The 21,567-nt window shown below is 41.8% G+C and overlaps 1 protein-coding gene across 4 annotated transcripts in view; it reads left to right on the forward strand.

Moving 5' to 3' along the window:
* Positions 1 to 21,567, forward strand: part of LOC126263167 (monocarboxylate transporter 2-like) — a 257,848-nt gene that overhangs the window by 209,771 nt on the left and 26,510 nt on the right. For 3 of the 4 annotated variants that reach the window (XM_049960214.1, XM_049960212.1, XM_049960213.1), the window contains 2 exons: positions 7,942 to 8,406; positions 19,397 to 19,708. The exons of the other annotated variant lie outside the window; for it this stretch is intronic. In XM_049960214.1, the coding sequence (XP_049816171.1) occupies positions 7,942 to 8,406; positions 19,397 to 19,708 (777 nt within the window). The remainder of the gene's footprint in view (positions 1 to 7,941; positions 8,407 to 19,396; positions 19,709 to 21,567) is intronic. 4 annotated transcript variants of the gene reach the window in all.

The raw sequence follows: 21,567 nt of genomic DNA on the forward strand, positions 1-21,567 counted from the left end.
CCAGGAGCCTTCCCTTTTTTTCAGCTGATGCCCAATTTGATCTGATTTGCATGTATGTTGGTTTTCGTGGAGTCACTGGCTAGGCGGTTAAAAAGTCTGTACACCTTGCGACAGCTTCGACCCATAACAATTTCCTCCATTAACTTGCTCCATTCTTTCGATTTTCTTGAGATGATGAGATTGCTGTGCAATAGTCATACTGAATATATCGGCTGTCTTTTTGTACGGTTCATTCTGTTATGTTATTTTTTATGTTCGTATTACGTTGGTCCAGGAGCCTTCCCTTTTTTTCAGCTGATGCCCAATTTGATCTGATTTGACATTTGCATGTATGTTGGTTTTCGTGGAGTCACTGGCTAGGCGGTTAAAAAGTCTGTACACCTTGCGACAGCTTCGACCCATAACAATTTCCTCCATTAACTTCCTCCATTCTTTCGATTTTCTTGAGATGATGAGATTGCTGTGCAATAGTTTCTCCTGCAAAGGGATCGATTCCGAATAGAGTATTAATATTGGTCCAGGGGTGCGGCTGTCTCGTGGACAAGCCCTTTCGTGTAGATAAATCTCCGTATTCTTGGAAGTGACGCTTTAGAGCAAGTTCTAACCGTGTCTATGAAGTGATCGTATTCTGCTGGGACGAGACTGATCGTCTGAATTTCCTTAGCTAACAGCTCGCCGAACTTGTCTCCATTACCTTCCCTAAAATTGTGTATACTTCTAAACTGTACCTTTGTGGTTGGTCAGCTGATAGCGTTTGGCACATTATTAGTCGGTGCTGTGTGTTCAAAACAGGAAGACAGAGTGATTTCAAGCACTACGCTGATGCCTTACAGTTCACATAATTGGCCCTGTATACATCCACTCAAGTTTCCTGATAAAAGGCATAGTACAATAAAAATAAGCGCACGTCAGGATCCTATATTTTCACACGTCATATTATTTACTATTTTTTGCCATTCTCAAAAAAATGGTTCAAATGGCTCTGAGCACTATGGGACTCAACTGCTGTGGTCATAAGTCCCCTAGAACTTACAGCTACTTAAACCTAACTAACCTAAGGACAGCACACAACACCCAGCCATCACGAGGCAGAGAAAATCCCTGACCCCGCCAGGAATCGAACCCGGGAACTCGGGCGTGGGAAGCGAGAACGCTACCGCACGACCACGAGATGCGGGCTGCCATTCTCTAAGCTGATTCTTCAGTTTGGCTGCATATTGAGCATCGATAGTCATTCAGCAACAGTTAAGTAGTATCGAGCAGTAAAAATAATCTTCAAATATTCAAATGTGTGTGAATTCTTAAGGAATGAAACTGCTTAGGTCATCGGGTCCTAGACTTACACACTACTTAAGCTAAGAACAAAGCCAAATCATTTCCATCTTTTCTCAAGTCTTCCAATATATCATTTCCAGTCCGGCTTGTAATTCAGAATCTTCTGGGGATTTCTACGATATTTTTTACGCTTGACAAGTTGTCACCAATTTTCACAACGTTTTTCAATTTCTTCATTCATGCTGAAAATAGTTAATTCTGCTGTAAGATCTTAATTTCTAATCGTGTCTCTTCTTGTGTGTGCCATCCTCGTCCTGAGGAGCCTTTCTTCTTGTGGTAACCAAGTTTTCGCTTCCATATGATGACAGAAGTTGTCATCACTATATTGAATTTTGTGTTGCTCTTTTTTTGAACTTAAGGTCTAATCTTCTGTTAACAGTACCACAACATCTTGAAATTGCTGTGTTTTTCTGTCAGTATCAGAACTTATATCACATCTGAAGTAAAGGATTTAAGAGATTTGTTCTAAAGCTGAATTATTTAAAACAGTGTTTTATCTCACTGAATGCAGTTCTCAAAATGCCATTATTTTCTTTTTATTATTAGAAATTTTGAAATTGTATTCCTAGCAAATTTGTTTCGGTTGCTATACTGATCTTCAAGCGTGATTTTCGTTCTTTTGAATAGTAACGGTATAATCTGCAAACAAAAGCACATTCAGCTACTTATCAGTTGCTATCGTAATTGTTTACTTTGCGTTGCCATCAATAATGAAGTCCAGCATGAGATTTTCACTCTGCAGCGGAGTGTGCGCTGATATGAAACTTCCTGGCAGATTAAAACTGTGTGCCCGACCGAGACTCGAACTCGGGACCTTTGCCTTTCCCGGGCAAGTGCTCTACCATCTGAGTTTGGAACGTAGGAGACGAGATACTGGCAGAAATAAAGCTGTGAGGAGCGGGCATGAGTCGTGCTTCGGTAGCTCAGGTGGTAGAGCACTTGCCCGCGAAAGGCAAAGATCCCGAGTTCGAGTCTCGGTTGGGCACATAGTTTTAATCTGCGAGGAAGTTTCAATAATGAAGTCAGTTTCAATATTAATTACAGTAGGCAACATTCCACATCCTTAACTTACATCTTTATTAATAAATGTTCTTTCTGATGGATTCCTGCTTATGTATATGCAATCTGTGTATTTTCATGCCGACTTTTCACTATCTGTATTAGGTGTCTAGGGTAGCAGCATTCAGACAAAATCTTCCATAGCCCACCATAGCTTTTATGGTCTAAATCTTCCTCAGGGTCGATAAGGCCATATGGGTCTCTCGATTAAATTCTCTGTGTTTTTCTATTATGCTCTTAATTACAAACACATAGTCCATGCACGAATTTCCTGATCAAAATTTCATTCCATTACTCAAAAATAACAGTTTCTGTGGTACTTTTCATCTAGATATTAAAAATCTTTGTGTCCAGTTTGTTGCCATTGTTTAGAAGACTGATACCACGATACCTTAAGTTCAATTTAATTATTCGTGCCACGTTTACATTTTACTCGAAATTTCAGTGAGAAGAAACTCGTTGTGTGTTGTGGCACGCATTGCTTTTATTGTAGGTACGAATGGAAGCGTAACTTTTATTGGCTTTTGCGGAAGAAACAATATCAACAATAAATAATACATTTTTGATTTATCATTAACTGTCGTCGGGTAATCCTTTGTTGTCAGTTTCAGAAGTATGGTGTTGAACGAATGCATATTGTTGGCCAACTGCAGAAACGGTTGTTGAGAGGAGTTACGTAGCACTTTGAATGACATCTCTGTGGGCTGTTACAAGCGGAATGTCACTCCATCCAGGCACCTTACAGTACCTACATTCCAGACTATGATGTAATTGACACAACTCGTGTCACATGGCCACAGATGAACAATAGCTACACGGTACAGACTATGATCACAGCCTTTAAGAAGAAAGACTGCGTAGTAGATTGCAAAGATAGAATAGGTACACTGTAAAGGGAATGCATGATGGATGCTTCACTTATATTTTTGTTGTAAGCGACAAATTACTTTACATGTGCAGCAATATGTTCAAAATCTATTACAAAGTAATCAAAATTGGAATTTCTGTGTATTCACGAAGTTGAAGTTCTGCAGTGTCAGACTACACAGTGGTTTTTCTCTTATTCTAGTACGCAATTTAATATTTATTATTTATTAATTATTTATTATTAGTTATTTATTTTTATTTATTTTATGTTAAAAATTTTATTAATGAACTAATATGTACATCATATCGACAAATATTGCGCAAGTTATCAATGGAAAGTTTAACCATGGGTAACTAACTGAATTCAAATTACATTGGCTGGTGTACCCATTCAAATTTGGATATCGACTCATGAAACAGCATTGAAATATATATTTCCATAAATTAGCTAGGTTACAAAATGGCTGTCAGTAAGTACCAATGGTCCCATCCTACTCTCAATTGGTCTCTGAACCTGTTCTTTTAAGGAACAATATATTGTTTCATTAATAATAATTAATATAAAATAATAACAAGCTGTAATTAATAACAAAACAACAGTAGTGCGATTGTGTAACAACTATAGTTGCGACATTAATGACAAAGCTCCTATGTTTACTATTATTATATCAGGAAGGTCAGTTACGTTCAATGTTCGATTATTGTTGTTTCTTGGTAGTTTAGTGATTTACTATTATTTAATATTTATTTATTTAACCTGATCAGATTAGCGCCTTCTTACATTGGACAAGGATTTCACGTATGCAGACTATTTTTATAACATAGTTGCCTAAGAAATGACTATAATTTTAATGTGGCAGATAATAATAAAATTATTTTAGTGTCACTAGAAACAATGTTAATAAACAGGACTGTCAAGAGCTAATACATTTAAAAATGGCAATTATTATCATTAATATTACTATGATTATTATAGTGGCAGATACGGAAAGAGTTTGTAGCAGTTCAAAATAGATATTTTTCTGAAATAGCAACGTCTAGAGAAGGGAAATTTAAGACGACTGCACCAGCGGAGAGCGCTGGAAGATAAAGAATATCAGGTTGGAAATAAGGAAGGGGTAACAAGTGTGTACAGCGATAACGGTCTTCCGTGGATATGTCATTAACTGTCTTTTGTAGCTGGAGATGTTTTTCAGTCGTCTAATATAACAAAGGAGGCTATTCCAGAGCAGAGTTCCTGCTACTGGAAAGAAATCCGAGAAAGTGGCTGGTCAGTGAAGTGGGACACAAAGGGTTTTGCTCTGATGGAGACAGGTGTTTTTGTCTGACACAACGCACTGCTGGCGCGACGTCAGGTATCAGCGAAACCACTGCATTACACTTGGAAAGAAATTTAGGCTGCTGCGTTTGACAAGAAAATGTCGATGTCGACAGTGTAAAGGCTTTGCTGAAGTCTAAGAAGCACGAGATAGTCGTCTTTTCTCCAAACATGGAAAGCTCGGTGACATCTGTTATCTTTATTAGGGCAGATGTTGTGCTACATTGTTTAAAGAAACCTATTGGTATTCTTCTAGCAGGTAGTTTCTCGTTAAGTATATATATTCTAAGGCTCTGGACACTGAAGGAAGAACGCCAATAGGTCGGTAAGAAGAGGGTGCTGTCACAACGTCCTTTTTTAGATAGTGGCTTAAGTAGTCCCTGTTCTAGTTAAGCAGTAGTTGAAAGTATTTTTACAGGGGCAGCAGCAAATCAATAATAAGATTCATCATTTGGGCTGTGATTCTATCACATCCAGTAGATGCTAATCAGATATGCATGAAGAGATTTTTTTGTAGTTACATTCGTGAATCCCCATGAACTAATCAATCACTGTTCCTGAATTTTAACGTTGTATTTTAAATTAGAAATATTATTTTGTCTATAATGATTACAGTAAATGCAGTAGTAGCCTATTCTATTTAACTCAATATCATGAAGATATATTTTGATTGAAATATTTCATTTGATATAATTTTTGTGATATAACTGCAAAAACCAATGTACTAGAAATTGCATCTAGAGGGACATTCAGGATATAACTTGTTAGCAAATTACAGAGCAATTCAAAATGAATGTAGCAATTAAAAATGGCTGCAGATACTTACTGCATAGCATTGAAAGGAATTAGAGATAATGTTGTGGAAAATTCAGGCTTTACTGTACATACTTAACAGGTATCCTATTACGACTCCCCTTGGACACAAGGACAGCAACTAAGTAATAATCCGTTTCAAAACCTTCTTTCTAATGTATAAGTGGAGGCGCTGGCGCAGACGTATTAGAAGTGCACATTTTGAGTTTTGGAATAGTTTTCTGCTGTACACAAATCTTTCAAAAAAACACCATAAATTGAAATTCCATATATGTAGTACATTTCATTTATTTATTATGTTGCAGTTGTTTAAACATAATTAACAATTTAATCTTTCTTTCTTAATAGCACAAAGAAAGATTCCATATAGTACTTCACATTGTCGCAGCAGAAGCTGTGTAACATCATGGTGTCGTGGGTATGATACTAAACTGTTGCATGAAAGGTGGTGAGTTCAACACTCACTTAGACGGTACAATTTTAATTTCTATATTCGGCTCGAGTACATTCTAGAAGTATCCACAAATGTCAAGAATCGTTGTACTGGAATGTTCTGTAGCTGTATATATACTGTATGTGTTCTGGCGTGTGCAAATGCTGAATAAACCTTCGTTAAGTAAAGTTAGTGTTCGTCATTCATCTAATTACACCTTTTTCTACGTGACATTATTCTGGTGGAGATACCGGGTATTGGAACTTGTGATAGCGCACGTATAGACGACACAGTGGCTCCAATTAGGCCACGACAGAGCCGGCGTTTACGTGACGAGAAACCCGACTTCAAGCCATCACATGACGACTGCCTACCATCCGATAACTAACGGGCTTACTGATCGCCTTAATAAGACCTTGGTGAACATGGTATCAATGTTCGTCAATGTTGAGCAGAGCAACTGGGATGAGGTGCTACCTTTCGTGACGTTTGCCTACAACACCTAAAAGCAAGACACCACATGATTTCGCCATTTTTCCTGGTGCATGGGCGTGATGCGACTACGACGATGGACACTGTGTTTCCGTTACAACCTGATGACGTGGACGACGACTACATCGGCCAGGTGTTAACCAGAGCTGAGGAAGCCCGGTAGTTAGCTCGACTATGCACGCTGCAGGCTCAAGAAAACGGTCGCCGAAGGTATGACGCGAGCCACCGCCCTATTGTCTACCAGCCTGGTGAGCTCGTCTGGATCTTCACTCCCGTTCGGAAGGTTGGTCTTTCTGACAAGCTCCTCAGGCGCTACTTTGGACCTCACAAGGTTGTAAGACAGTTGTCTGATGTTACTTATGAAGTTGAAGATTTCGACCCCTCTAATGGTAAATTCGAAACTGCAGCAACAGACAACAAACGGAAAGCTGACGAAAAGTATAGCGGCAAAAGAAGTTCTAATAAGATCACTGCGAGGGCGAGAATCAGTCATCGGGAGTCTGAGTATCCAGGACCGATGACTCGTTCCAGGACTAGGACGACGTAACACCGGACGCTGTCCTCTTAAGGAGATAGCAATGTCGCAGAAGAAGCCGAATAAGACCGTGGTGTAGTGGGTATGATACTGAACTGTTGCATGAAGAGTGGTGAGTTCGGAACGTATCTGGACTGTACAGTTTTAATTTCTATATTCGGTTCGAGTATGATACGTCTGCATAAGCAGAAGAAATTAACGATCAAAGTCCGAAAACAATTTATTGGGCTGTTCTATTAACCAAAACAATCCTCCAAGTATAACACCAACACAAAACAGTGACCCGTCTTCGAATCACAACTACATACAAGAATAAGATAGAAAACAAGAGAAATAATTTCCTACTAGTCTCCGCCAGAGACTTCTCCGATATACCAAGCCTAATCCAGGGATCAGCGAGAAAATCCAAGGCGGACTGCCGGGGCGGCAACTATCAAAGTCTGTTGGCGGTCGATGAACTGCCGATGTGCGGCCGAGCGCCGGCCTTTACAGCGCTTCGGCGGATGAGTACCTCGGAACTATGTGCCATCACGTGGTTTGACGTGTGAAAAATAGTTCCGGGATCTGCAGCGACCTCTTCCTTATGTTTATGTGGGCCGGTAGTGGCCCCTGGTGGCCGCTGGTGTCTTTGCTGTGGTGTTGTAATGTGTTTGTTGCTGTGGCCGTTCATCAATATTGTCTGTCGGTTGTGTATTGCTTTGGTGTGCCTGCGAGGTGGGCAACCCGCGGCTGCAGGCTGTCAGTTTGGTTGCTGATACTGTAGGTGCCAAGATGTTGGGTGGAGAAGGCCACAGCAGAGTACAGTCTAGAAGTATCCACAAATGTCAAGAATCGTTGTACTGGAATGTCCTGTAGGTGTATATATACAGTATGTGTTCTGGCCAGAGGCAGTTCGGTCTGCGCTCTCGTATGCGCAAGTGCTGAATAAACCTTCGTTAAGTGAAAGTCTTCGTCATTCATCTAATTACATCTTCTTCTATATGACAATATTATACCAATAATAATAAGAAGTAATAACGATAAAAGTAATAACTTGTTTATTATTTGAGGGGTTTGGATATATACAGTGTGATGAACTGGTGATTCTAGGTCTGGGAATGGGCCTCTCCACGCCATCGGGCTTCCTGGCGGTCAAGACGTACTTTGTGGAGTCGCGCGGCCGCGCCGTGGGGCTGTCGACTTCGGGCTCCAACTGCGGCCAGATGGCGATGCCTCACGTGGTGCGGCTGCTGCTAGAGACGTACGGCTTCAGCGGCGCGCTGCTGGTGCTGGGTGGGGTGGCCATGCACGGTCCGCTCGGCTCGCTCTTCTTCCACCCCGTGGAGTGGCACGCCGAGCGCCGCCCTGTGGCCAACGAGCTGACGCTGCTCAAGGGCGAGTCCGAGCCTAGCGACGAGGTGCGGCCGCGCCGGCCGAGGAGGAACGCCTCCATGGCGTCGCTGGCCAGCTCCGAGGTGGGTGACATGGCCGACGTCGTACCCGAGGACCGCCGCATGCGCTTGAGACCTACCAAAGAAGAGGATGAGGAAGAGAATGGGGACGCCACCGAGCAGAGTGAGTAGCCGCAGCAGCACATGGCTAGCTGACCAAATCGTTTCCAGAAACCAAAAATTTACCCTCAGCACCTCGTCTGAGCAGTTGTAGGTATAAGAGATTTTTTTTTTGTTCTCATATTTAAAAAAAAATGTCGTGTGACTAGGGCCTCGCGACGGGTACACCGTTTGCCAGGTGCAAGTCTTTCGATTTGATGCCACTTTAGTGACTTGGGCGTCGATGGGGATGAAATGACGATAATTAGGACAACACAACACACGGTCCCTGAGCGGAGAAAATCTCCGACCCAGCCGGGAATCTAACCCGGGCCGTTAGGAGTGACAGTCTGTCACCCTAACCACTTTTTTTTTAATCTCAATTTGTTCGTTTTCGTTCGTTTCATGTGCTCGGTGTGGACGTCGCAAGACACCCGTTTCAGTTCGTCGTTGATCCATTAACTCAGTTTGTTTTTTTATTACAGAGGGCAGCTAACCCTCTGACCGAACACTCTGAGTTACCGTGCCGGCAAACCACTCAGCTACCGGGGGCGGACTGTTCTCATATGACCTGATTACATACTAAAGAAATGTTCTAGCAGTTTTCCAAGAGAAGTTATTACTACATTCCAAAGAAAAGTTCATTAGATTTTTCCCAACAAGCGTTTTAATCCCGCTAAAAACATTATTTTCTGAAAACATGTTTAGCTATTTCAAACAAAATATAAGATGACCGTCGATGGCATGGATTAACAGTCGTGTTATATTACTGGGATTTGTAATTTGCTCGCTTCTTTTGGCTTTGTAGGGATCTAAATGAAAGAGATAAATTAGTTCTGCCTATCATCGTTCGCCCCTCCCTTTAACCACCCCTCCCCCCACCCCCCAATCAAATTAGAACAACCTTACGAGATGATCTGCTACTCTCCGGGCTGTGATGCCATCAGATTCTTCTTCATGTACTGCAAGGATATCGATTGCTGATTGAAATTGATTGGATAATGAAGGTAACAGGGGGGAATTACCGATCAGTAACAGACAGCTTAAAGAAAAGCAGATATATTCTCGTAAACACATCGAATTGAGAGGCAGTGTCGACACAAGTAGGTGACAACTAGCCAATCCACGATTTATGACTAAACAGTGTTGCTGTGGTCCAAGCCAGAATTGCATCGAAAGACACAAAATATGAACAAAGATAACGAGAGCTATTCCAGTCAGTAGGGGAGGTTTCGATGCAGTTAAACAAAGATGGACTTCAGAATTTGAATCACAATTTGTGATAAAGAGCCATGAATGGAAACATGCTGTGAGTTCATGGACAGGGGCAGCACAATGGAGACTACCGAATTAACGTTGATCAAATCGTAAGGCCAATCTCTGTCGATCCAAACCGAATGTTTACTTCTTAAAGAATATCGGCTTTTCTATGAGCTTTTTACTGTGAATGACTCGATCAAAACTGGGCGTAATGATGCCTAGTTGCTCCCATGGCGGTGGAAGCGAACACATGCAGCGCAAAATGGCGTACACTGCAGCATGACTGCTGGTCACGAAATGAAGCCTGCGGCGTACTACCACAAACTGACCCTCCTGAGCACTGCCACGAACAGAGGGGGAAAAAGGGCGACTCTCAGCAGTTTTTAAAATTGCGGACCGTCGCACACTGTATGCTTCCTGCGACAGCCATAAGTCCCTGCAACCAACATGAGCGAACCCGGAAATGCCGACAGTCGCTTAGACTTTCTGTCGACGGGCTGTTCGGCCAGCCGACGCAGAGGATGGTATTACTGGGGTGGCACCAGGCGTCTGACCGTCGGAGATGCCGTTTTCCCTCTGCACAACCGTCTCCTTAGCGTGGATTTTTGAAACGAACGGTCGCTGAATCTTCTGGAGTCCTACGCCATTTGACGAATTCATGAATTAACCGATTCGCGAATTTACAAATTTCTCTTCTCCCACCATTTGATAGACCAGCTCTCGGGCAAGCTATCTTTAGTTATAGATGACTTCATAAAATTACTTTCCTTACATAACCAAGGGAATTAAATTCATCTTTTTAATAAAGAGGTGTGCAGCCCCGTAACTGTATGAGCAAGCCGAATTTCTGCTTGAAACTGCAGTTTCAATGTTAGTTTACTTTCTACGTGGATCTTCATGGACCACACTAGAGACTTCGACACATACTTTAAACGTCTTTGGAATGTATCTGTGTTAAATCTTCATTTCCAAACATTAAGTTATATTCTTTCTTTTACCGGTAATTTTAAGAAATGTACTGTGAGGGGCTCATTTGAAAAACAATGGTGCATCACAGACTTTATGAGTTGATACATAACTTATTACTCTTTGCAAACCAATTTAACTACACTGAATTTTAACAACCTCCCATATTACATAATATAACGTTAACCGCTTCTCACTGAAACTGTTACCATAATTAGACTCAATAAATTAGTCGCAACGTTCATCTAGTGCTCCTGGATGTAATGAGTGCGGCCGACGGCAATAACGATTGACTAACTTTTAACTTGCTGCTACTGTGCTACTCCAAGTTCGTGCATGACACTACAATCACAGTTCAAAGAACGATGTCAGTGAGAAAAGATTAGTTTTAAAACTCTGGTCAGGGCTTAACCAGTGGCAGCTGCAGCAATGTATCTCTCATTCAGTTCTATGGCTAAGCCACAAGCTTAGAAAACGTTCCACAAAATATAAGAAATCTTCTGATGTAGGAGGATAAAGAATCCCCTACGTCATAAAATATTTTTCTCACAAAATTTACGGCAACTTAAATTTTCGAAATGAAATTAACCCAGTTATAGGAAAGGAACGTCAGTTAGGTAGTACACAATGATAAATCGATGGACACACAAATTATGTACAAAAAACAAATATCATTACAGGAGAAAGTAACTTCAAAAAACATGTACAAGAAGGCATCAGTGAAAAAAAATCTTAATAATGTGGTGATCAAGAAAAATGTCAATCGAAAAAGAACTAACAGTTATTTACAGAATTTCTGTGTCATTAGCAATTGACACACGGTGACGCGCTCATTTGAAAAACAGTTAATGGTGGATCACAGACTTTATGAGTTTATTTCTGTGTCATTAGCAATTGATAATGAAGGTAACTGTTAATTAGAAGCCACATTTTAGTGGAAAAATCTTGGACTGTCTCCCACAGAAACAAATGCAATTACTTAATTATAATTTTAATAAATACTGTTATTTACATAAAGTAGTTAATAAAATGAGTGAAGATATACTTGAAATTAATCCACTAGCAACTAATTACAGTGTCACATAGAATGCCTCTTTCAAGATAATCTTCAAATTTCTTTTCACAGAAGAAATTAGTATATTATAAGCTGCAAATTCCGTTCTTGATTATTAAACAAAATTAATTATGTTCTCAAGAATGAATATTTAAAAAAGATCATCTTCTCATTAGTATCATCATCATGAACAAATATTAGCTAATTACATAGCTGGATGGCGTTATTACTTATATAAAGTATAAAGTACACACACAAGATAGTGTATTTTAAATTATTAACACAAGTAAAACTCATAAATGAATAAAGAAAATAAAAGCGGACGGAAATAGGTTTCTGACACCTAGTTTACATAAAAGAGTACATGTTTCTACATTAATATCTCAAAATTTGGTATATCCAGATGTGAACACACTTTATGTTGCAATACTGCATCTCAGCCATCGTTGGCACGTTTACAGATGTTACAGTGGGAAAGAATACCCCACAACAGCGCGGTTGCTAATGTCCTGAAAACAGTGGAGAACTTTTCTCGGGGAGAGGGAGCAACATAACTTAAAATGATGTTAAAAAGTATTGGTTTCTCCTTCTTGGGCGGATGAAATCTGTTGTTCTAAAAAGCTCGTGTTGTTGCGGTCCGTAGTTTCTTTTTGCATAAAATTATAGGGAAGGATATCCATTCAGTTACGTGGTTAGATGAAATCTGGGTGAACACTGGAGAAGGAGTTGATAAATGCTGCACAGTTAATATTCCGGAGAGCAGCGGTCATCAGCAAACGGGAAGAGCTGCCATATTAATTGTGGTCCATCCATTTTCTTCAAACGGTTTAATGCATGAAGTATTTTCAATTTTTCGACCGAGAGGAACTTGTGACTGCCATGAGAATATGGACCAGTCACGGTTTCTGCAGTGGTTGAAAACATTGTCGCTCAATTTTAGTTTTTTGTTAGTGTTTCTAGTGTATAATGCACCTTATCTTTCAGTGATATTGGACAAAACTCTAACAACTATTGACCGCAAAGAAACTATGGTGCAGTGGTGCTAACGAAATACACTATTGCGGTCATTCGTAAGACAAAGCTTCTCTTACATTCTTCATAAAACGCCTGTGTACTTTACAGATGAAGCTGCAAAAGAACAGTGTCATATGATAATTACGCTACCGCCTAATCACTCCAATTTCAACCCAGTTGAGTTGGTTTGGAGTGACGTCAAGACTTACATTCGAAATAACAACAAATCTTTTGCGGCAACTGAGTATGAGCCTGTTTCTGTATTTCGTTCTACTATTTTCGGTAGAGTGTTCTTTGTTTTGCTTAGCTTTACGTTATTATACCGTGTTTAATATGCAACTATTACGGTAACAGTCCGGAACGACTTATAAACACTGCCATTAACTTCGGTTGTTGTCTATTATCAAACGCTTTTTCCCCGTAGTTATATTTTCCACTGTCAGAAATACGTTGTTTATTATACTTACGTATACATTATTACCCAATGGCTCATGCACACGATGATTCTTACCTACATTTACAAAACATACTTCGGAACTGTCAGATGTGGGCATGTGTGGTGCCAGCTTTTGCAACCTCGCAGTCACAGTATAGCCAGATACACGCGAGCTGTTAATGACATGTTTCAGTGTACCAAGCGTAGTTCGAAATAGTACAAAGACGCACTAGAAGGGTTCTCAATCGGTCTATCACAAATTGTCATCAGAGTTTTGAAAGTCATCACGAATTGTTATCATTTGACAGTAAGTAAGAAGATTCCTCCTCTTCCCTTTCCCGTCACTTTTTCTGCTCTTATTTCCGAAATTAGCGAACAATCTTCTTCGTCTCGTGCGATCTACTGTACCACCTTAACATTTTTTGCAAAACTGTTGTGTATTTCCAATCGCGATTCTTATTCAGCTGGATGTGTTGTGTCTAACTCTGCAGATGTAAACTTTTCTGCACTGCACTTTCCCCATATGCAGTCGCCAAAATAAAAGTGTTGTGCAAAACTATCAATCTTTTTTGCCTCATTAGGAATCTCTATAAACATTAAATTTTAATTTAGCTGTTGGTAGCAGAATTGCCGTTCATTACGTTAAAGTGGGAGGTATAATTATAGGTTTTTTGCATTAGCTAATCAATATTCTCTTATTTTAAACTTCAATCAACGTCAGCACTGCAGTTATGTTTGGCCTTGACAAATTGATCCAGTTCATTAACATTAACTTTAAGATCAGAAGAACGTCATTGCATATCAGGAATCAATTTGACATCAGAATTACTTCTATCACATGACCTTTACATATCAACAATGGCATCATGAATACTGCGCTCGGATCAATAGTGTGATTTCATGATGCTGTGAGGCTAATAGAAATTGAACTTCAACCACCTCAGCATCTTTCCCTTAATAATGTTCTTTATCGCTCTGACTATAAAAAAATGATTGTTTTTCGTGTAAGATCGTTTCTCAGATCCGTTCTCAATTCTTGATGGTGGTAATCTATTATTTTGTTCAGATATTGATAATGATCTCCTGTTTTAGTTTAGTTCTTGATAACGACCATTTATTTAATTAATGATTTCTCATAAAAGTTTCATTAGTATACCATTTATTCCTCTTGGCCACCGTAACCGAGTTGTAGTTCCGCCTTGCGCGCCTAGCGTGGGGGCTTTCTTGTGCTGCGCCTCACCGCAGCGTTGCGAGCACCTGGGCAGCTGTTCCTCAGTGTTGTTTGTGTCTTTGTGTTTGTCACATCATCGTTTGGTCCACATTCTCAATTGTAGTGTGTGTCTACTAATAGTGGACTAGTCCGCTCCATAATGTCGAATATGGTTTCCAGGTGTGTTCCGAGTAATCGTAACTCTGACAAATCCCGGCGTTCCGTGCACACCGGATTTTCGGAGATTCGTAATTGGCTCGTCGATGCCACTCATGTAACATGTGATCAGATTCACACTGTCTATTTTGACTCTGATAACTGGTCTTTTTCGTTAAGTTTTTGGATCTCGTACTAGTAGAAACGTAGCTTTTGCGTCATGGTTCTTAATTCCCTTTTAGCGTAACGATGGTTCCATAAATATGGTACGGTGCTTCTTGCTAACGTGGATCTGGATTACATAAATGACGAAGTATTCAGTCTCCCGGTGAACAGTTTACTTAAAGAGGTACTGCTCTCTTATGGTGATGTGGGACGTACACGACGCTAACGCTGGTCCACTCAACACCGGTTGGGATTTTTTTACGGTATCCATTCAGTGGAGATGGTAATCACACTGAACATTCCTCTCCATCCACAAGTCTGTGTTTGCCCTTTCATTGCTATGAAAATGGTGACTTTGGACGTAATTGCCCGCCACGGGTATTTGTATTGAAATCTTCATTTCAACAGCGCTGAAAATTGACCTTAGCTGTTGTCGTTTCTCCCACTCACGAGATTCGTACGATGTCTTCTCGCCGTGCGGGATTAGCCGAGCAGTCTAGGGCGCTGCGGTCACGGACTATGCGGCTGGTCCCGGCGGAGGTTCGAGTGTGTGTGTGTTTGTCCTTAGGATAATTTAGGTTAAGTAGTGTGTAAGCTTAGGGACTTATGACCTTAGCAGTAAGTCCCATAAGATTTCACACACATATGAAAATTTTTTTGAAGTCTTCTCTGGATGAAATTTAGCAACAGAGAGATGCGTAGATTACTGTTCCTGAATTTCCATCATGTCCTGGCAGTACATTGCTGAAATTATTATTGCCAAGCCAGCAGTGTCAACGGTGCAACATAATGCAAGGACTGCGGGATGGTGAAGAGTCAGGTTAGTCTTTTCCTTTACCCACCCCTCCCTGATGTAAGTTTGTCAGTTGATGTATTTTGTAGTGCTGAGTCCTGCAATCGAAATTGGGTCCGTGGTACGAAAATAGCTGCTGATGTCTCTATTGTTCTTCCTAGTGTTCCTCCTGCTGCTGAGATTACTCCTCCGAAACCACCCAGGGGTGGGGTATGAATAAATCAATAGCTGCAATCTGAGACGCCCCTAAGTCCACCTATTCCATTGATGTCACTCAGTTAGGCGAGATCAGAACTGCCTACTGTTGTTACTCTCGTGGTGGCGATTGGTTGTCTGTCAAATAGTTCAAATGGCTCTGAGCACTATGGGACTTAACATCTGAGGTCATCAGTCCCCTAGAACTTAGAACTACTTAAACCTAACGAACCTGAGGACATCACACACATCCATGCCCGAGGCAGGATTTGAACCTGCGAGCGTAGCGGTCGCACGGTTCCAGACTGAAGCGCCTAGAACCGCTCGGCCACACCGGCCGGCGGTTGTCTGTCGACCCGGATGATGTGTTGCCTAACATCTCTCTTGTGCGTTGATCTGAATTACAAGAATCCCAACCAGCGGAGTTGGTCTCTGAGGCTTGTTGTGTGTCATCTACTTCGAATAACGGTCAAGAACCCCCTACGCCCCTACTGTAGGTGCTACATTGCCTCGTAGTGACTGTAAACAACACTTCCAACCTGAGCTCGCAAGTTGGTTCATAAAATATATATATATAAAATAAAAAATAAAATAAATTGCTTGTAGATTCCAAAAGTGGGGTGTGCAAGCTTCCCCACCCTCGAATTTCTCACTGGACTGGGCAATGGATCTTGACAGAGACTGATAATGTCATTAAGTTGGTCAGTAGCTCGATTTTTTGTTATTGCTGTTAAAGTGTGCAGGCTTATACATTTCTTGCTTTGAATGTTGATCGGGTGAAATCGGAACCGCGGCTCGCTTCTCTGCATCAATTTGTCTGTGACTTGTCTGTGCGGATGTTGTATTCTTACATGTTCATTTCACTCGTTTTTCGCTCCCTGGTCTTTGCACTGTATTTAATGTGGCTCCCGAATGTACCGCAGGGCCTGCCTTGTTTCTTAGGGAGGGCATTCCCATTGAAGGGTTTGAAGTTCGTGATAATGGTAGAGGAATAGGATGTACTTCTCTTCGCCTGCCTTAATTCTCCTTTACGCATCTCCGGTTCCAGACGCACTTTGGACCGTTACCGATTTTATAAGGAAGAAGTGGTTTATTTACTATGGAAAAGTCCTCAGAGTATTCAGGTAAGTGGTGATTTTAAGCCCTTTGGATCACTTTCTCTGTTCCAATTTCTGTCGAGAATAGCAAGATCTAGCTCGTTCCATGAGACTGCAAGAGTTTTACGTCTATAAATATCCAACTCCTGCGAAATTTTTATTGGTACTTCTAGCAGTAGACATGACAGCTTTCATTTATCTGACTGGTTGCGAGACATGATTTTCGTTGTTGATGTATCCCCGCCAGCTTCACTGACCACTACGCGGTGACTTATTTTAAACCACACGCGACAGTCGCTGAAATTGTTTCGATCGGCTTGAATGCTGTTTGTAGTGCACTTGTTGTATCCTTCACCAGATGAGGTGATTCGGAAAGTGTGGGAAAGTGGTCTCCGTTCATCGGTGCGATCCACCTCCATTGTGAAATTGTAGATTCAACTGGCAAAGCCGAGGCTCCGGGATTTCGGACATCAGACGCGTAAAGGCGCAGTTACTACGGTTGAGCAACGCCATGTGGAAGAGTTAAGGATGCGATCCAAACTACGTTCCTTAGTAGTGGATCAACTGACTTCTCTAAATCATCATATTCGACGTAGACTTACACATATTACGTCTCTCAAAATGAAGGAGGGCAATGTTGTGACGGCACAGAAGGACATATTGCATGCTCTCCATCAATTTTAAGTTGGGCTGTATAAGGTATTCTGTCGATATGGCATCCGATTTGCTTGTTTGGTCTCTGGATCGTAGTCTTACTACTGCACGTAATGCTGCGTGTTTAGATGTTTTTCAGTGTGAAGATGTTTACGATCTGAATGTCACATCGCCTTCTCGTAAATTGCCGGAGTTGGATTGTCCGCCAGAAGAGTTTTATGTGCTACTTATTTACGTTGGTTTTGAACGAATTGTTAAGAGGTGGTTGGTGCCCGACACTTCTAAGGCTGCAACTGATAAATTTCGCCCGATTACTTAATTGAATTTAGATTATAACACTGTGGCGAGGACGGTGAATAGCCGCTGTCTGCGTTGCTTGAGAAAACTGTTGCTGACCATCAAAGTTGTATCCCTGCTCATTACATTATAACTGCAGTAGCTCAACGCCGGGATGTCGTATTGGTGGCCGCTGTTACTTCTATTCATTGCGCTCTGACTTTTGAGGGAATTTGATAAGGTGTTTCACTGTTCCAGCCATGGCTTCCTGTTGCAAATACCGGAAGCCGTTGGGTTCACTATTGCAGCGTGAAGGGTCTTGCATAAATTTTTACGCGTATCCAAGCTTCGGTGGGCGTCAACTCATTGCGCTCTGACTTTTGAGGGAATTTGATAAGGTGTTTCACTGTTCCAGCCATGGCTTCCTGTTGCAAATACCGGAAGCCGTTGGGTTCACTATTGCAGCGTGAATGGTCTTGCATAAATTTTTACGCGTATCCAAGCTTCGGTGGGCGTCAATGGCCAGCTGACATGACGTCTGTATGGATTTTCCACAGGAAAATCCGTTTTCAAAGTCGTTGTTTCTTCTACCACTTGAGCTCCTCCTTCGAAGGATCACTGGTCATTAACAAGGAGGGACACTCTCGGGCGAGACGGTATTAGTGCGCGTATATGTGGGCAATGTGATGGTATGGCTCTATTCTCCTGCTGAGATTCTATTGCTCAAGGCTATCATGGATCCTTGTATCTGGTACCTGCATCAATGAAGGCAAACGTCAGTTGATGAATTTACAGGGTTCTGATAATGCCATCTTCTCGTAGGCAGCAGTGGTCAACCAACCTAAGTCTTTGGTAGCTGTAATTGATCATTTACCACTTAAAATGGCTACACTTAGCTGGAAACTGATTATGGGGAAGATAAAAGGTGTAACCCTGGAACATTAATGACGTTCTCATGATCTCTTTCAGAAAAGCGCACCGCCGTTTTATCTCTCCCCCAGTCCACACACTCACATCTCAGTTATTTTACTGTCTGTGACCGGGTAATTATGATCTGTTTGTCGATGTCGGTTGACTGAATTTTCAGTTTTCGGCCATTTTCCTTCATTTTTACTGTCATTCTGCGAGATTAGTCTACAACCTGTCTTGCTCAGGGCGATGTTTTAAACTATGTACTTTGTCTTCGTACTTACGAGTGGATGTGATTGTGTAATTACAGCTAATGTTACTTTTCAACGCATATTCACCGCTGCCTTACACTGTAAGGTCTGGAGATGGTTGCAGATAGCAAGCGAAACTAAAAATCGTATAATTGTAATAGGAAAGTTGTAGTATAGGCATTAAATTTTAAAAAAGAAGTTTTGTTCGATAAGTACATTAAGTGCGCCGTCTCCTCGCTGACAATATCAGGTTTCACTAACATCTGTAAAGAGCTGTAAAGAGCTGAAGGCTTGCAGAATCTGACAGTGTAGTACGGTATGGGAAATATACAGAATGTCAGACTGTTGATTGTTGCAGAATTATAATCGGTTTGGTATTCCAGGACCTACTGTGGGTTATCCAAAGGCGCTGTAACGACTAGCAGAGTCTGAAACTATCTTTTGCGTTGTTACAGAATCACAGTCATTTCGGAAGTGGGTTGGTGGACTTGATGGACTAGGCCCTATATAAAGACATGTAGGGCGAAGTAAAGCATGGAAGACTCGCTGAATCTGACAGTATCTTTTGTGTTGCTGTAGAGCCGCAGCCGATCTGGCGACGTGTGGTCGCCTTCATGGACCTGGACCTGCTGCGGAACCGGGTGTACCTGAACGTGCTGCTGGGCACGGCGAGCATGATGACGTCGACGGTGAACTACTCGCTGCTGCTGCCGTTCTACCTGCAGCGCCACGTGGGACTCTCGATGACCGACACGGCGCTCTGCCTCACCATGATGGCCGCCGGCGACTTCGTGTCGCGTCTCACCGTACCTCCCATCACGGACCGCATCAAGGCCAGGGCGAGGTACACCTTCTTCCTCGGAGCCTGCTTCATGGCCCTCACGCGATCAGGTGAGTGTGGCACCAATCAGCTAACCACAACTCAGGTCGTCCCCTTAATGAAGTGCGAAGAGCGTTGACAGAGGAAATATTTTTACAGTAGCGGAGGAGTCCGTTTCCTTCCTTTCATTCATCAATACTCGTATCCTGCCATGATGTGCGTAATGAAGCTTGATGAATTTCCGCCTCTCTAAGCTTGTGGCAGCTAGATCGCTGATACACTGAAAAGTTACTTCTATTACAAGTGTGTCCATCATGTTTGTGATCTTTGGCTCTTATGATACCCATCAACGATTTGGGTAGTGTTGTGTGTGAACTCTGCACGGTTGATTTTAAAAGTTCATTGGGGTCAGGCACAGTTGATAAATTTTGTTCATGTTGTTGCTTTCAGGCGCTCATAACGCAATGTAATCTTTATTTAGTCAACTCTTCTAAAATTTGTTAGGTCAAACAACAAATTATTATATGTGTATTGACTTCATAATTACTGGGACCACAGACAGTTGAGTGGGAGGTACCTTACACCACAGAGAGTTGGAGAAGGAGATTCCTCAATTAACTTTGGGTGATATATTTTTGTTCTTGATCCTTAATTTTTCTGGTCGATAGAACACGTGGTCACGATTCCAGGATTCGGGCTGAGATCTGAAATGCTGAAGTGCTTTCCACTGGCGCCGTTTCAGTACTCTTACACAGATCTGTGCTACATGCGATTCGCTTGACTTTGTTTCACGTTCTGCCCAGGTGGTTCTCAAGAAATGAACCTCTACAATATTTTGTAGTCTGATTTTCAGTGCTTCTGATAGTCTCCAAGTAACTCCTATCTACCTATTTATATTCTTATTTAAGATCGCTTGCTTGCGTTAGGACTAGAATAACAAAGCCAAGTACTTGCTTCTGAGCACAAGAATCCATGAGCCCACTGTAGCACTATATGTATTGCCTACAATAACTGCAGATATTATGAACGTGGTACGTTTAATTTCCTCTATGTGGAAAAAGAAAAGACCTTGTAGACCCACTATACCCCTTCTCCAGCGATGTCATAGTGAGACGATTCTGACACGTAAAATAATAAACCCTTATAATGAAGGCTTTCACGACCGGATGTTTCAGCTGCCGAGAATTCTTCCGGGCTGTATGGCCGTGGTACATGGAACTCTTCTATCCCTGACGTTTCATCTAATGTTACGTTGGATGTCTTCGGAGGTGCTACTAGTCGGTAAGACTCAGCACAACTAGGAGCACCTCCGAAGATGTCCAACGTAGCTTTGGGCGAAACGTCAGGGATAGAAGAGTTCCATGGACCACGCCCATGCAACCCGGAAGAATTCTCTGCAGCTAATAAACCCATAGATGGAAGGTATGTATACTGCTTGATCAAAAGCGACCCGACGTGGACTGGCTGTCGTTAGTATGGCGTGGGTCCACCATTCAACTTATGGTGGGTTCAAATCTGCTGGAGACACATTCACTGAGGTGTCTGAATGTCTGTGGAGGAATGGCAGCTCGTTCTTCCTCATAAACCCATAGATGGAAGGTATGTATACTGCTTGATCAAAAGCGACCCGACGTGGACTGGCTGTCGTTAGTATGGCGTGGGTCCACCATTCAGCTTATGGTGGGTTCAGATCTGCTGGAGACACATTCACTGAGGTGTCTGCATGTCTGTGGAGGAATGGCAGCTCGTTCTTCCTCAAGAGCCGAAGCGAGAGTAGTTGGTAAAGTTTGACACTGGGGTCTTGAGTGAATTCGACGTTTTAACTTATTCCAGAGGTTTACCATTGAGTTCACGTTGGGACTCTGTGCGGTCAAATGTATAATTTTATTAATACTCGCGTCTCACCGTGCCCCCCATCACGGATCGCATT

The sequence above is a fragment of the Schistocerca nitens genome, chromosome 6, assembly GCF_023898315.1.
Source record: "Schistocerca nitens isolate TAMUIC-IGC-003100 chromosome 6, iqSchNite1.1, whole genome shotgun sequence".
In the NCBI taxonomy this organism is placed as follows: domain Eukaryota; kingdom Metazoa; phylum Arthropoda; class Insecta; order Orthoptera; family Acrididae; genus Schistocerca; species Schistocerca nitens.